Source organism: Anomaloglossus baeobatrachus, chromosome 1, assembly GCF_048569485.1.
Source record: "Anomaloglossus baeobatrachus isolate aAnoBae1 chromosome 1, aAnoBae1.hap1, whole genome shotgun sequence".
NCBI classification, from domain to species: domain Eukaryota; kingdom Metazoa; phylum Chordata; class Amphibia; order Anura; family Aromobatidae; genus Anomaloglossus; species Anomaloglossus baeobatrachus.
In genome coordinates, this window is record NC_134353.1 from 1,050,525 (window position 1) to 1,065,259 (window position 14,735).

A 14,735-nucleotide genomic window follows, 5' to 3' on the forward strand; every position below is an offset into this window, starting at 1 on the left:
GTAAGTTTGATGGTCGCTGAGCATGGACAGCAACTTCGTATCATCCCACAGATTTTCAATGATATTCAGGTCTGGGGACTGGGATGGCCATTCCAGAACATTGTAATTGTTCCTCTGCATGAATGCCTGAGTAGATTTGGAGCGGTGTATTGGATCATTGTTTTGCTGAAATATCCATCCCCTGCGTAACTTCACCTTCGTCAGTGATTCTTGCACATTATTGTCAAGAATCTGTTGATACTGAGTTGAATCCATGCGACCCTCAACTTTAACAAGATTCCCGGTGCCGGCATTGGCCACACAGCCCCAAAGCATGATGGAACCTCCACCAAATTTTACTGTGGGTAGCAAGTGCTTTTCTTGGAATGCCGTGTTTTTTTGCCTCCATGCATAACGCCTTTTTGTATGACCAAACAACTCAATCTTTGTTTCATCAGTCCACAGGACCTTCTTCCAAAATATAACTGGCTTGTCCAAATGTGCTTTTGCATACCTCAGGCGACTCTGTTTGTGGCATGCTTGCAGAAACGGCTTCTTTCGCATCACTCTCCCATATAGCTTCTCCTTGTGCAATGTGCGCTGTATTGTTGACCGATGCACATTGACACCATCTGCAGCAAGATGATGCTGCAGGTCTTTAGAGGTGGTCTGTGGATTGTCCTTGACTGTTCTCACTATTCTTCTTCTCTGCCTTTCTGATATTTTTCTTGGCCTGCCACTTCTGGGCTTAACAAGAACTGTACCTGTGTTCTTCCATTTCCTTACTATGTTCCTCACAGTGGAAACTGACAGTTTAAATCTCTGAGACAACTTTTTGTATCCTTCTCCTGAACAACTATGTTGAATAATCTTTGTTTTCAGATCATTTGAGAGTTGTTTTGAGGAGCCCATGATGCCACTCTTCATAGGAGATTCAAATAGGAGAACAACTTGCAAGTGGCCACCTTAAATACCTTTTCTCATGATTGGATACACCTGCCTATGAAGTTCAAAGTTCAATGAGGTTACAAAACCAATTTAGAGCTTTAGTAAGTCAGTAAAAAGTAGTTAGGAGTGTTCAAATCAAGAAATTGATAAGGGTGCCCATACTTTTGCACCGGTCATATTTTGTTTAAATGCGGATTGCACATTCTCTGTTAGTACAATAAACCTCATTTCAATCCAGAAATATTACTCAGTCCATCAGTTATTAGATCTATGAAACTGATATAGCAAAAACCCCAAATTGCTATAAAGAAAAAAGGTTACCATTAATAGGGGTGTCCAAACTTTTTCATATGACTGTATATGTACGGGCTGAGCCGTACTAGGTTTGTGACGCCACCCACTGTGTGTGGTGAGGTTGGACACCACCGCTGCAGTTACAGGGCACTCAGGGGAGATGTTATGCAGCAAGTTGTTAACCCCTCTGTGGGCAGGGATGGTGGCCCGGGACCCGTTGGGGGCTTTTGGTGCAGGGAGATGGGCGACCGCAGAGGGTGCTGGTGTACTCACTATTAAGGAAACTCACGAGTCTCTGGTAAACCAAGGTGATGGTGGTCGGTGCCCGCAGCCGGCTGAGTTCTGGTTACCCCAGCCGGCTGGTGGTCTCTATCTTTCTCCTGCACCTTTTTAGAACGGTGGACTGCCTGTGCTTGCAACTTCAGGAGTCCGCTCTCGGCTGGATGTGGCCTAAGGAGCCCTTGCCTGCAGACGCTGGCCCATGGGATCTCTGAGCCCTGGCGGTGGCCTTCTATCCTCCTCGGTGGGCTGTTGTCTTCTAATAGGGACTTTATGTGGGACAGGACCTCTAGTCCTGGCCATAATCGGTTAATTAACTGGTTCCAGACGCTTCTGGTCCCGGCTTCAGGGTCCGAGTACCCCCCTGTGTGCTCCAGTTTCCGAGCCGGTTCCCCGAGTCGGTACCGGCGGGCTTCAACCCTGTCCCAGTCCACCTCGGTTTCACCGAGCCGTCTTCCCGGCTCCTGCAGATGGAGACCGCTGTTTGCCTCCTAGCCAGTGGCACCAGGGCTCCTACCCTGGCACCGTTCAATTTGGGGGTATTCGCCTCTGCTGGAGCTGAGCACAGCTCCAACCCACACTCCTCTCCAACTTGAACTCTAACACTTCACTGTTTACCTTCCCGCCCCAGGCTGTCTAGACTCCTCGGTGGGCGTCTTCCAACCACCTGGTTCCGCCCCCTGGTGTGTCCATCTAGCCCTGAGGGGGGTGACTAGGGTTTAAAGGTCGGCTGCTGTTACCTGTGAGGGAATGTGTTGTGTAGGGGCCTATTTGAGACTACCTGGCCCAGCCAGGGCGTCACATGTGTATGTCCGGGATTGGCATCTGCACCGTCGCAGCTACAGCCACAAAATTTTGCACACTCACAAGTCTGGACCCCGAGAGCGTCATAGGCTATGTTGTGAGGCAAAATTTTAACCCCGCGCGTTCCAGTTTACCAATCAATTTTGCCCCTATCTACATAATGGGAAAAAGTGAAACAAAAAGTGTATCCCCACTGTCGCATTTACAATCACGAAATTTTGCACAGACACCTCATGTGACCCAGGGAACGCCGAAGACTATGTTTTGACAGGAAAATTTAACCCCGCACTTTACAGTTACTCTCCAAAAAACATGCCTCCATTAAAGTAAATGGAGCATGGAACTACAGGTTATTAGTAGGAGCTGTGTTTGGTTGCTATAGGAAGAAAAGACATTCATAGTATAAGAAGCTTATATGTGAGGTAATAAGATGTCGGTGGGGAGACGGATAGAGACAGACAGACAGAGAGACAGAGAGTAAAGGGGGCTTTACACGCTGCGACATCGCTAATGCGGAGTCGTTGGGGTCACGGAATTTGTGATGCACATCCGGCCGCATTAGCGATGTTGCTGCGTGTGACACCGATGAGCGATTTTGCATTGTTGCAAAAACGTGCAAAATCGCTCATCGGTGACATGGGGGTCCATTCTCGATTATCGTTACTGCAGCAGTAACGATGTAGTTCGTCGCTCCTGCGGCAGCACACATTGCTATGTGTGACGCCGCAGGAACGAGGAAGCTCTCCTTACCTGCCTCCCGGCCGCTATGAGGAAATAAGGAGGTGGGCGGGATGTTACGTCCCGCTCATCTCCGCCCCTCCGCTTCTATTGGGCGGCTGCTCAGTGACGTCGCTGTGACGCCGCACGGACCGCCCCCTTAGAAAGGAGGCGGTTCGCCGGTCACAGCGACGTTGCCGGGCAGGTAAGTACGTTTGACGGGTCTGGGCGATGTTGTGCGGCACGGGCAGCGATTTGCCTGTGTCGCGCAACAGATGGGGGCGGGTACCCACACTAGCGATATCGGGACCGATATCGCAGTGTGTAAAGTAGCCTTAAGAGACAGACGGTGAAAGAGACAGACGGTGAAAGAGACAGACGGGTGAAAGAGACAGACGGTGAAAGAAGACAGACCTGGAAAGAGACAGACAGACATGCAGACAGGGACCAAGACAGGCAGACAGGGAAGGAGGAGACAGCCAGAGAGACAGACAAAGATAGATGGGGAAAGACACAGACCTTGATAGAGACAGACGGGGAAAGAGACAGAGAAATAGAGACAGACAAAAAAAAAGACAGACAGAGACAGGCAGACCGGGAAAGAGACAGCCCGGGAAAGAGACAGACCGGGAAAGAGACAGCTCGGGAAAGAGACAGACGGGGAAAGAGACAGACGGGGAAAGAGACAGACGGGGAAAGAGACAGACCTGGAAAGAGACAGACCTGGAAAAAGACAGCCCGGGAAAGAGACAGCCCGGGAAAGAGACAGCCCGGGAAAGAGTCAGACCTGGAAAGAGACAGACCTGGAAAGAGACAGACGAAGCACATAACTTGGCCAAATTAGTTACATCTGCGTGGAATATCTGTGGTGTTGAAATATCTGTTGTGAAATTCTTCTATTAGCTTAGTTTTTGCCTTTTAATAATTACATTTCTATCTATTTGTCTTGTGATTTTTGTGTGCAGAATACATTTTTGTTAATACATTCTATTTTGTTAACAGCAGTTATTAACCCGGGCGAAGCCGGGTAGTACAGCTAGTGTGTGTATGTGTATGTATGTATGTATGTATGTATATGTGTGTGTGTGAGTGTGTATATATATATATACATATATATATAATATATGTATGTGTGTGTGTATGTATATATATATATATATATATATATATATATATAATTTTTTTTTTATTTTTATTTTTTTTCTTACTCTTTGGATGGTGTGTGTGTGTGCATACTTCCCAACTTTTGAAGAACTGAAAGAGGGACAGCGCGCCGCTGCAAATTTTAATCACGCCCCTAGCCACACCCATTTGGCAGTAAGGGTCATTCAGCAGATGCCTTGCAGTGCTTACTATGAATGAAAAGTCATAGCAGCCAGAATTTTCTTATATTTATAGAAGGATCACTTCACACATGTTGCTTATTTGTGCCTATAAGGGCGTGTTCACACGTTGCATAAATCAAGTGTTTTAGTTTCTGCAGGTGTCTGCAACAAATTACAAAATAACAATCTTTTCTGATTATTCCATTTTTGCCACATTTTTTTTTATACCTTTTCTCCAGTGGAGTAACCAGAGTTCGATGGGCCCCTGTACAAAATTTGGACCAGGGCCCCCGCTCGGGGTACAGGATGATTACACTGACACTTGGCTCATTCCCTCAGAACCCCGCTTTCCCATGGTTCAATATTTTTTTCCCTCAGTATCCAGCTTTCCAAGTTCTGCTATACATCTTTCCCTCAGCACCCAGCTTGCCCTTGATATCAAAGCATGGGAAAGCTGGGTGCTGAAGGAAAGATGTATAGCAAAGCATGGGAAGGTTGAGTGCTAAGAAAAAGATGTATAGCAGACCATGGGTGGGTGACCCAGCATCAGCTGAGAGCTGAGGAGATGGATATCCGCACATTGGAAAGCGGCTTTCCCATCCTATGCTTGTATCTTTGTCCCCCATCCTGCTATATAGCTCTATCCATCGTCTTTTTTTTTTTTTTCAGCTGTACATTATCTTTGTGCTAAAAGTAACATTATAGATTTATTCTTGTTGCATGTAAAAATGTGTATTTTTTTTTTTTTTTTTTTTAATGATACATGTGTTTTGGTATTTTTCAGAGTTTTTTGTCCATGTTAGTATTCTGCTTTAATAGTATCTGAATTTTAAAAATGCCACACATGTACACATTCACACAAATGCCGCCATATACACTGGATTTTTATATACTGTATAGGTGAGCATTTTGTACACACTGTATATACAAAGAAATAAGAAAGCTGGATGTCTGACAGCAAACCATGAAGATGAAGAGACCCGGCCACCATCACAGGAGAGTGGTGAGGCATATCATCAGTTACAGGGGAGGTGGGGCAGAAGAGTGCAGCTGTGAGAGGTAAATAGGAAGATGTAAGTGGGGGAGGGGGGCAGGAGAGTGTAGCTGTGGGGGAGGGGGGCAGGAGAGTGTAGCTGTGGGGGAGGGGGGCAGAAGAGTGTAGCTGTGCGAGGTAAATAGGAAGATGGAAGTGGGGGAGGGGGCAGGAGAGTGTAGCTGTGGGGGAGGGGGGCAGGAGAGTGCAGCTGTGGGGGAGGGGGACAGGAGAGTGTAGCTGTGGGGGAGGGGGGCAGGAGAGTGTAGCTGTGGGGGAGGGGGGCAGGAGAGTGCAGCTGTGGGGAAGGGGGGCAGGAGAGTGCAGCTGTGGGGGAGGGGGGCAGGAGAGTGCAGCTGTGAGAGGTAAATTGGAGGATAGAAGAGGGAAGGGGGGCAAAAGAGTGAAGCTGTGAGGGCAAATAGGTGGATATAAGAGGGTAGTGGGGCTAGAGTCATCATTCAGGGAGCTCCAGTACTCACATCAGGTTGCATTGTGTTCCTCTGGAGCCTCCTACTACTGCCGATTACAGAGCAATGGCAGTGCAGGAGAGAAGGACAGTCTCCTCCAGAAGTCTCTCACTTCTGTAGCACTCCCTGCACAGGCCTGAGACTCCACAGCAACCCCGTGCCGGTGGGCAGGGCTTACTGCCAGTGGGCGGATGCTTCGGAGCAGTGAGTGCAGGGGATAGCTCCAGAGGAGGCAATGATCAGCATTTCTCCCTTCTTCTGATGAATGGAATATACAGCATATGTGCTGTATGCTGGAGGACAGGCTGTCAGGGGCCCAGTGGGTGATCCACTGATTTCCAGGTGGTCTACACCATCGCTCAGCAGATATACAAAGCCAGCGGCCGGTGATCACTGTGCCCATAATACTGCCCACCTCTCAGGATTGGCTTCAGTGGAAAGAGGTGGCGGGATTATGGGCGTGGAGAGCAGTGAATATACAATTGCTTAAGTAGCCGGGACATGTGTTAGCTCCAGACCCGGCTGCTGCCTCCTGTGACCGCAATGTGCAGGGACGGTCAGTGCTGCAATATATTTCAAAAGCTCGAATTCTGCAGTTTTCTCCTGCATTTTATTAAGTTCCATATAGAAACCTGTAGAGGGGGAAAAAAAGCACCAAAACCGCAGAGTTCAGCGATATCTTTTCATGGAATCACATCCACTTTGCTTGGACATTTACACACAGCAGAATTTATGTGCAAAAAAAATCAGCAGAAAAACTCGGCATTTACACTACATGTGAACACGGACTAAATGTCCAAGCAAAGTGGATGAGACGTCATGACATCTCCTTTTGCATCTAAAGACGCTGCTGAACTGTGCGGTTTTGGGGTTTTTAATTTTTTTTTTTCTTTATAAGCTTCAAATAAGGGGGAAATGCATAAAAACTACCGCAGACACGCAATAATCAGAGAAGAATTTTATTGCACTCGTGGTACGTACACCTGCAGAAAAAACGCAGCATTTACTCTACGTGTGAACACGGCCTCAACAATACATTTTTATTACTTTTTTTAATGGGATTAATAGAGAAAAAAAGCAATTGCGCCATTTTTTTAATCCATTTACTGATTCCCATAAATAATCTGATCGCTGTGTTGTTCGGATCATTACGATTACAGGGACACCAAATATGTCCTTGTTGTTTGTGATTTGTCATGTTTATTATTTAATAAAAAAAAACGCAATCAAAATTACATTGTTTTTAATTTTTTTAATTATTTTTAGTAATTTTATTAAAAGAAAAAAATCTCTTTTCCTCTCCCTTTAGAACACAGAGACGCTGCTCTGTACAATGGAGTGTGAGAGGCTGCATTGTAGGTTCATCTATGTAAAATCCTCCCTCTGACATAATCATTCCTTGTAGCTCAACAGCTAGAACAGCTAGAGCAGCTAGGAGGGCTCCTGGACACATGTTTGAAAGTTTCTGGTTTGAATCCAAGGGAGTGAAAATAACTATATCTATATATTATATTTTTTTTTCTCAATTCTTTATAGTAGTTTTATGGGAACAAATTAATCTGATTCTTACCTTCACCTACAGAGAGATGCAGTATCTATCTATCTATCTATCCCTCTATCTATCTATCCCTCTATCTATCCCTCTATATATCCCTCTATCTATCCCTCTATCTATCCCTCTATCTATCCATCCCTCTATCTATCCCTCTATCTATCTATCCCTCTATCTATCTATCCCTCTATCTATCTATCCCTCTATCTATCCCTCTATCTATCTATCTATCCATCTATCCCTCTATCTATCTATCCATCTATCTATCCCTCTATCTATCCCTCTATCTATCCCTCTATCTATCTATCTTTTGTAGCTGAATAATTTGCTTCTGGTTTCTCTAGCTGCAATACAGGTCAAGATTACCAAAACGTCCTATGTCTTCCATTAGAGGCAGTAGCTCAGTTGTAGAACTGCTGCCTATATACAATGAGCTCTTGAGTTTGAGTCCTGGAGTGGTTGAGAATTTAATTTATGCAATGCATGGAGGGGAGGATCTGGGACAACAGCTGTGAGCCATGGGACTGCGGGAGAGAGCGCTCAAATTGGGACAGTCCTACAGAATCCAGAATGGTTGGGAGGTGTGTGTATATGTGTATGTTGTGCAATACAGGGTAATATTGTGGTACCGTGTTAGCCAGAAAAATCAATTGAAATACTATGTCCCAAGAATGACAAAAGTATATTAGGAGTGATACCTTTTCTAGGCTAATTTTTCTGGTTAGCCTATAAAGGTATCACTCCTAATATACTTTTGTCATTCTTGGGATATAGTCAATATATGTGTATGTATAATATACTGTTATCTTGCTCTCTGGATGGTGTATGTGGGTGTGTGGATATAGATATCCTTGGGCAGCAGTCGGTGAACTGTCTCTGGAGATGATTATTCCGCAGGCAGGGAATGAAGCTGCTCCTGTATTCCTGGACTGAAGAGTATCAGTGGTTATAATACTTACACTGCTCCTGTTCTGTGTCTGCAGAGATGGGACCGGACACTAGAAGACCTGGCCACATCTTATGCTGCAAAATGTATCTGGGACCATAATGAGGAGCGCGGATTCCGAGGGGAGAACCTGTTCCTGATGACCGGCTCCAGCCTAGATGTGGACCTGGGCATGGCGGACTGGCACCGAGAGCGGGACTTCTACAACTTCACCACAAACAGCTGTCAGGAAGGACAGATGTGCGGCCACTACACCCAGGTACAGCTCCTCCTCAGTCCTTGTACATCCCTACACATCTTACTACTGCAGACTATGACACCTTCAGCACAGATAATCATAAACGGTGCAGGGAATTCAGGCTTATAAGCCTCAGCAGCCAAAGATTGAGGCTACAGGAGCCGGGGATCTCAGGAGAAGAAAGATTCACAGCAATAGCAGAGGGGGCCGATGACTGACTTCACAGCACAGGCCACACATGCCGGCCATGCTCTCCACACGCGCCAGATAAATCCACGCACACCAGACATGGGAAGACAAATCCACGCACGCCAAACACGTCCACATACACCAGACACGTCCACATTGATCAGTCAGACACGGCCATGCACATCAGACACGGCCACACAAGCCAGACATGGCCACACTCCTCAGACACAGCAACACATGCCAGACTTGTCCACACAAGCCAGTCACCTAGCACATGCCAGAAACATCCACACATATCCACACACCAGACACGTCCACACACAAAACACGGCCAGCCACTGCCACGCATGCCAGACACAGCCACAAACGCTAGATACGGCCACACACGTCAGATACGAAAGAAACTCCACACACGCCAGATATGTCCAGGGCTGCCATCAGCGCTTTACAGCCATGACTTTTAAATGGGGCGTAGTGAGCAGAAGCCAGGCGGGGAGCCCGGCCGCTGACAGTCCGGGCCCCTCCTCTTTCATCACTCTGTTCATCGGGCCCCAGGGTCAGGGGGGCGGGGCTGTTGACATCACTACAATTCAGAGCTGGAAGGGCAGTGCAGGCAGCCAATTATATTAAGGAGCCGTGCTGACGTGTCACGCACGCAATCCGCACACATCCCTCCTTGGCCATCTGTATAACTGTGCATCTGCAAGTGCAGCAGTTGAAAGCGTCAGGAAGGAGGATTCAGGCGGGCGCAACAGTAGTAGCAAGTTCGGACCGAGTCAAGGCGGGTGTAGCCAGGAATTTCTTAGTGTTATTGTTGCTGGCAGCTCAGTGGGACCATTCCTGGCGGTCTGTGCCCCTCGACACCTCCTCCTGGCGGTCAGTACCCCTCGACACCTCCTCCTGGCGGCCTGTGCCCCTCGACACCTCCTCCTGGCGGCCTGTGCCCCTCGACACCTCCTCCTGGTGGTCTGTGCCCCTCTACTACACCTCCTACTGGCGGTCTGTACACCTCGTCACCTCCTCCTGGCGGTCTGTGCTGCTCGTCACTTCCTCCTGGCTCATGTCTTTGTCAGTGGGCAAACTTACAAAATCAGCAAGGGATCAAATACTGATTTCCTTCACTGTAGGGGACGTGCTTAGGGCGGCCTGTGGATACATGCTGAGGTATCCAGAGTGTTGATATATGCAACATATGAGGACTTCTTTGTATGTGTGAAGGAGGACTTTATGCTGATCTAACAGTAGATGGCGATGTTGTGTAAAGTTTCTTTACTCACTGTATTGTAAAAAGTCTTTTTTGTTTTTTTCTTCCTGGTTTCGTTTTCTCTTCCTGATGCAATGTTGTATGACTGTGCATATTATTACCTCATGTTCCAAGGAGTAAAGAGCTTGTTATCCCATGCAATCTGCTCTGTGAATTTTGTTCTGCAACTGGGAAATAGAAGCTGTGCAACACAGGGGACGTGATTAGAGCGGCCTGTGGATACATGCTGTGGTATCTAGGGAGTGTGATTAGAGCGGCCTGTAGATACGTGCTGTGGTATATAGGGAACATAATCAGAGCGGCCTGTGGATACATGCTGTGGTATCCAGGGGACATGATTAGAGCGGCCTGTGGATACATACTGTGGTATCTAGGGGTGTGATCCAGGTCACCATAACAACGAACTGGATCCTTGCAAAGGTGGGGGGGCAGGAGTAGGAGTAAGTTACAAAGCAGACAGGAAGTTGAGGTCAGTTACAGTCAGGCAGAGACAGAGCAGACACGCTGTGGAGCAGCTCCCTAAGGGGTAGCTGCCAGGCACCCCTCAGGGAGGTAGAACAGAACCGTCTGGGATGTAACACCGCACCAACCTCTGCTCGAGTCTCCTGCAGAGGGGAGACAGCCAGACCGGGGCTAGTAACACCTGGAGGGATGGGACCCAGTACCAGTAATCGTTGGCTCAAGGTGGACGGTCGCCAGGCTGAGTACGGTGTGAGTACTCACGGGACTGAGCATAGGCAGGGTAGAGAGCCCTAGTTCAGGAAGACGCTTCAAGCTCACCTGATAAAAATCTGCCCAGTGAGGGGATCATCAAGGACCTCACCGACGTTAGTGTCCGGGGACAGCAGCAAAGAGAGAACCCGGGAACGGGGACAGAGGTACAGCCCATAGAGGTTCAAGGTGCTTGCCATGTGGGCCAAGACAGAGTGAGAGAGAGCAGGAGGGGATCCCAAGATGGTTCAGGCCACGGAGACCCACCAAGTACAGAGTTGTGCACGGAGGAGAAAGCCCACCGATTACCAGACTGGACCGGACCTCAGTCCTGCCCGGGATCGACCGGAGTCTCTGACAGCGAGGACCAGCACCTGGGGTGCGTTATCATCTTAACCAGGGAATAAAAGTATCGGGAACTCGCACCCGTATTAACCACAAGTAAAGCGCTTGACCAAAGGCACTCACTCCAAATTTAAAGTAATATAATACAATTCTTTATTTATGTATCAAAAAGTTTAAAACCACAAATACAAAATACAACACAGTGCAGACATATTAAAAAACACCAAGGACAAAGGTGATACCCACTGCCCCGATGAAGCTAACATAGCGACATGCGTTGGGCCAGGTTCTCCACTTCCATTTTTAGATAGGGAATCACCATGATAGGAACTCTTTGCCTATGAGGCATTGCAGCTGCTGCTCTGACCATTTGGTCATAATGCTGCTTGAAAGATAGAATGTCTGTCTCAGTATATACCTATTTATAAGATGGTTATTTTTCTGACTCTTTATCTGTATTGTCTTGCATTTTGAACTATCTATGGTGATTCTGGTAGAATATATATTTCTTGGAGAAGATTTTTTGGATTGGGTTTCATTACCTTTGTCCTTGGTGTTTTTTAATATGTCTGCACTGTGTTGTATTTTGTATGTGTGGTGTGAGACAGGGGATATAGCTCAGCTGGGATCTTTGTTTTGGTCCAAGCGAGTGGCTATGGATTCACAGATGACAGCGGCAGACTGGCAGGTTCCACACAGATACGGCCACTGCCGTGTTTATTGTGTAAACTTATCCTTCAGTGTTACACATGCAAAAACAGGAAAATAAATGTCTAAGGCCGTCTGGCCACTAACGAACAACAGAATGCTAACTACAAAATAAACCTATGTAACAAACAAAACAGTATTCTCTTACTGTGTGGGTTCCTCAGCACAGCCAGTGGAGGTATGGAGTCTCAGCCCCAGCAGCCATGAACCTGTCCTGCTCTCCTCAGCACAGCCAGTGGAGGTATGGAGTCTCAGCTCCAGCAGCCATGAACCTGTCCTGCTCTCCTCAGCAGGCTCTCTGTACTGAATGCCTCCTGATTATTTCAGCTGATCCAGTGAGGAATCAAAACCCTGGATTGAATGTGGAGAAGGGAGCAACCAGTCCCACTGCCATTCCTACTGATTGCTCCAGGAAAAACCGAGCCCAAAATTACACTGAAATAAACAGGCTTCAGTGACTACCTTATTGCTGAGCCAGATATAATGTTCCCAGCTTCTCCCAGCCCATTTGCATGGGCCGACCGCTCCACAGTCAGTACATGGAGACATATGAAATGAACCGAGGGGAAACATACCTGTTCTCTAGTACTTCTCCCCTCGGCATCTCACATACCCCCTCCCTCTGTTCGAGCCCGTGGGGTCGGACACAATGACTTACCAAGCAGTGCGTTCTAGACAACGCGTCTGCATTCCCATGCGCCGTGCCTGCTCTGTGCGCCACTGAAAATTTAAAATTTTGTAACGCCAAGAACCAGAGTGTCACCCGCGCATTGCCCTCTTTTGCCTGGGACATCCATGTCAGGGGTGAATGGTCCGTCACTAGTCTAAATCGGCATCCTAGTAAATAATAGCGTAGGGTTTCCAGGGCCCACTTCACAGCTAAGGCTTCTCGCTCAACCACACTGTATTTTTGTTCTGCCTCCGTAAGTTTTCTGCTTAGATAGCCCACTGGGTGTTCCTCGCCATTCACTTCTTGTGAAAACACCGCGCCGAGGCCAACACCAGAGGCATCTGTTTGAACAATAAACTCCCGTGTAAAGTTTGGGCTAACCAACACTGGTTGGTCACATAAAGCCTTTTTCAACCTTTGAAAGGCGTCCTCTACTTCTGCGTTCCACTTTGTTGAGACAGAGGTTGACCCCTTGGTAAGATTCGTGAGTGGGGCTGCGATGGTAGCAAAATTTTTGATGAACCGCCGGTAATAACCAACGATCCCCAAAAAGGCTCTGACCTGTCTTTTGGTGACTGGTTGTGGCCAATTCTGAATGGCGTCCACTTTGTTTGCCTGAGGTTTTATAACTCCTCTACCAATGATGTATCCCAGATAGCGAGCTTCTTCCAACCCCAATGTACACTTCTTGGGATTGGCAGTCAAGCCGGCAGTCCTTAGAGAGTCCAAGATAGCTTGCACCTTTGGCAAATGAGTTTCCCAGTTATCACTAAAGATAATGATATTGTCCAAATATGCGGATGCATACTGGACATGGGGCTTTAGGACAATATCCATTAGTCGTTGGAAGGTGGCTGGGGCTCCATGCAAACCAAATGGCATATCCCGGTACTGGAACAGTCCCTGTGGCGTAACAAAGGCAGTTTTCTCTTTGGCAGAGTCAGTGAGGGGAATCTGCCAATAACCTTTTGTTAAGTCAATAGTGGATATGTATCTGGCTGAACGTAGTCTCTCTATAAGTTCATCAACTCTTGGCATAGGGTAGGCATCGAATTTCGATACCTCATTCAACTTGCGAAAATCGTTACAGAACCGGATAGTCCCATCGGGCTTGGGCACGATAGGACTAGCCCACTCACTCCGGGACTCCTCAATAACCCCGAGCGCCAGCATTTTCTCTACTTCCCGGGCAATGGCTTGTCTCCGAGCCTTAGGAATTCGATACGGTTTTAACCGTACACGTGTCTGAGGGTCGGTGACAATGTCATGTTTAATTAGGTTAGTACGGCCAGGTAGTTCTGAAAAAAAAATCAGCATTTCTCTGTACGAACTCCTTGGTTTCTTGCATTTGGGTCTTGGATAGCGTGTCTGCAATACCCACCTCTGGTGGTACTATCTGGGGGTCACCTACCTCAGATGTTGGTGCCACTCGAAGCCCACTATCAAGGGTAGTTTCCACTACCAGACTCTCTCTGTCCCGCCAGGACTTAAGCAAGTTTACGTGGTAGATTTGTTGGGGTTTTCTCTTGTCTGGTTGGTGTACCTTATAATTCACTTCACCTATTCTTTCCAGCACCTCGTATGGCCCCTGCCATTTTGCAAGAAATTTATTTTCTACAGTAGGTACCAAGACTAACACTCGATCCCCGGGTTGAAAAACTCGTGTTATAGCCGCCCGGTTGTACACCCTGCTTTGGGCGCGTTGTGCGCGCTCCAAACATTCTTTGACTATTGGCATAACTGCCGCAATTCTGTCCTGCATAAGTGTTATATGTTCAACTACACTGCGGTAAGGAATCACCTCTTGCTCCCAAGTCTCCTTGGCAATATCCAACAGGCCTCTGGGACACCGCCCATAGACCAATTCAAAAGGTGAAAAGCCCGTGGAGGATTGGGGTACCTCTCGTATGGCGAACAAGAGATATGGCAGGAGAGTATCCCAATCCCTCCCGTCCTTATCCACCACCCTTTTCAACATCCCCTTTAGGGTTTTATTGAAGCGCTCGACCAGACCGTCCGTCTGAGGGTGATACACTGAGGTACGTAGGTGGGAGATTTTTAGTAATTTACATAGTTCTTTGAGAATACGAGACATAAAGGGGGTCCCCTGATCCGTAAGTATCTCTTTCGGAATGCCTGTGCGAGAAAACATGTTCAAAAGCTCCTTTGAATTGCTTTTGCATTGGCATTCCGTAAGGGTACAGCCTCCGGATAACGGGTGGCGTAATCCAGTACCACCAAAATGTATTGATGACCCCTGGCA

At 47.4% G+C, this 14,735-nt stretch overlaps 1 protein-coding gene across 1 annotated transcript in view; it reads left to right on the forward strand.

Annotated features, from left to right (window-relative positions):
• The window catches only part of PI16 (peptidase inhibitor 16), a 211,818-nt gene that overhangs the window by 102,836 nt on the left and 94,247 nt on the right, over window positions 1-14,735 (forward strand). The window contains exon 2 of the mRNA XM_075332328.1: window positions 8,385-8,606. Coding sequence (XP_075188443.1) covers window positions 8,385-8,606 — 222 coding nt within the window. The remainder of the gene's footprint in view (window positions 1-8,384; window positions 8,607-14,735) is intronic.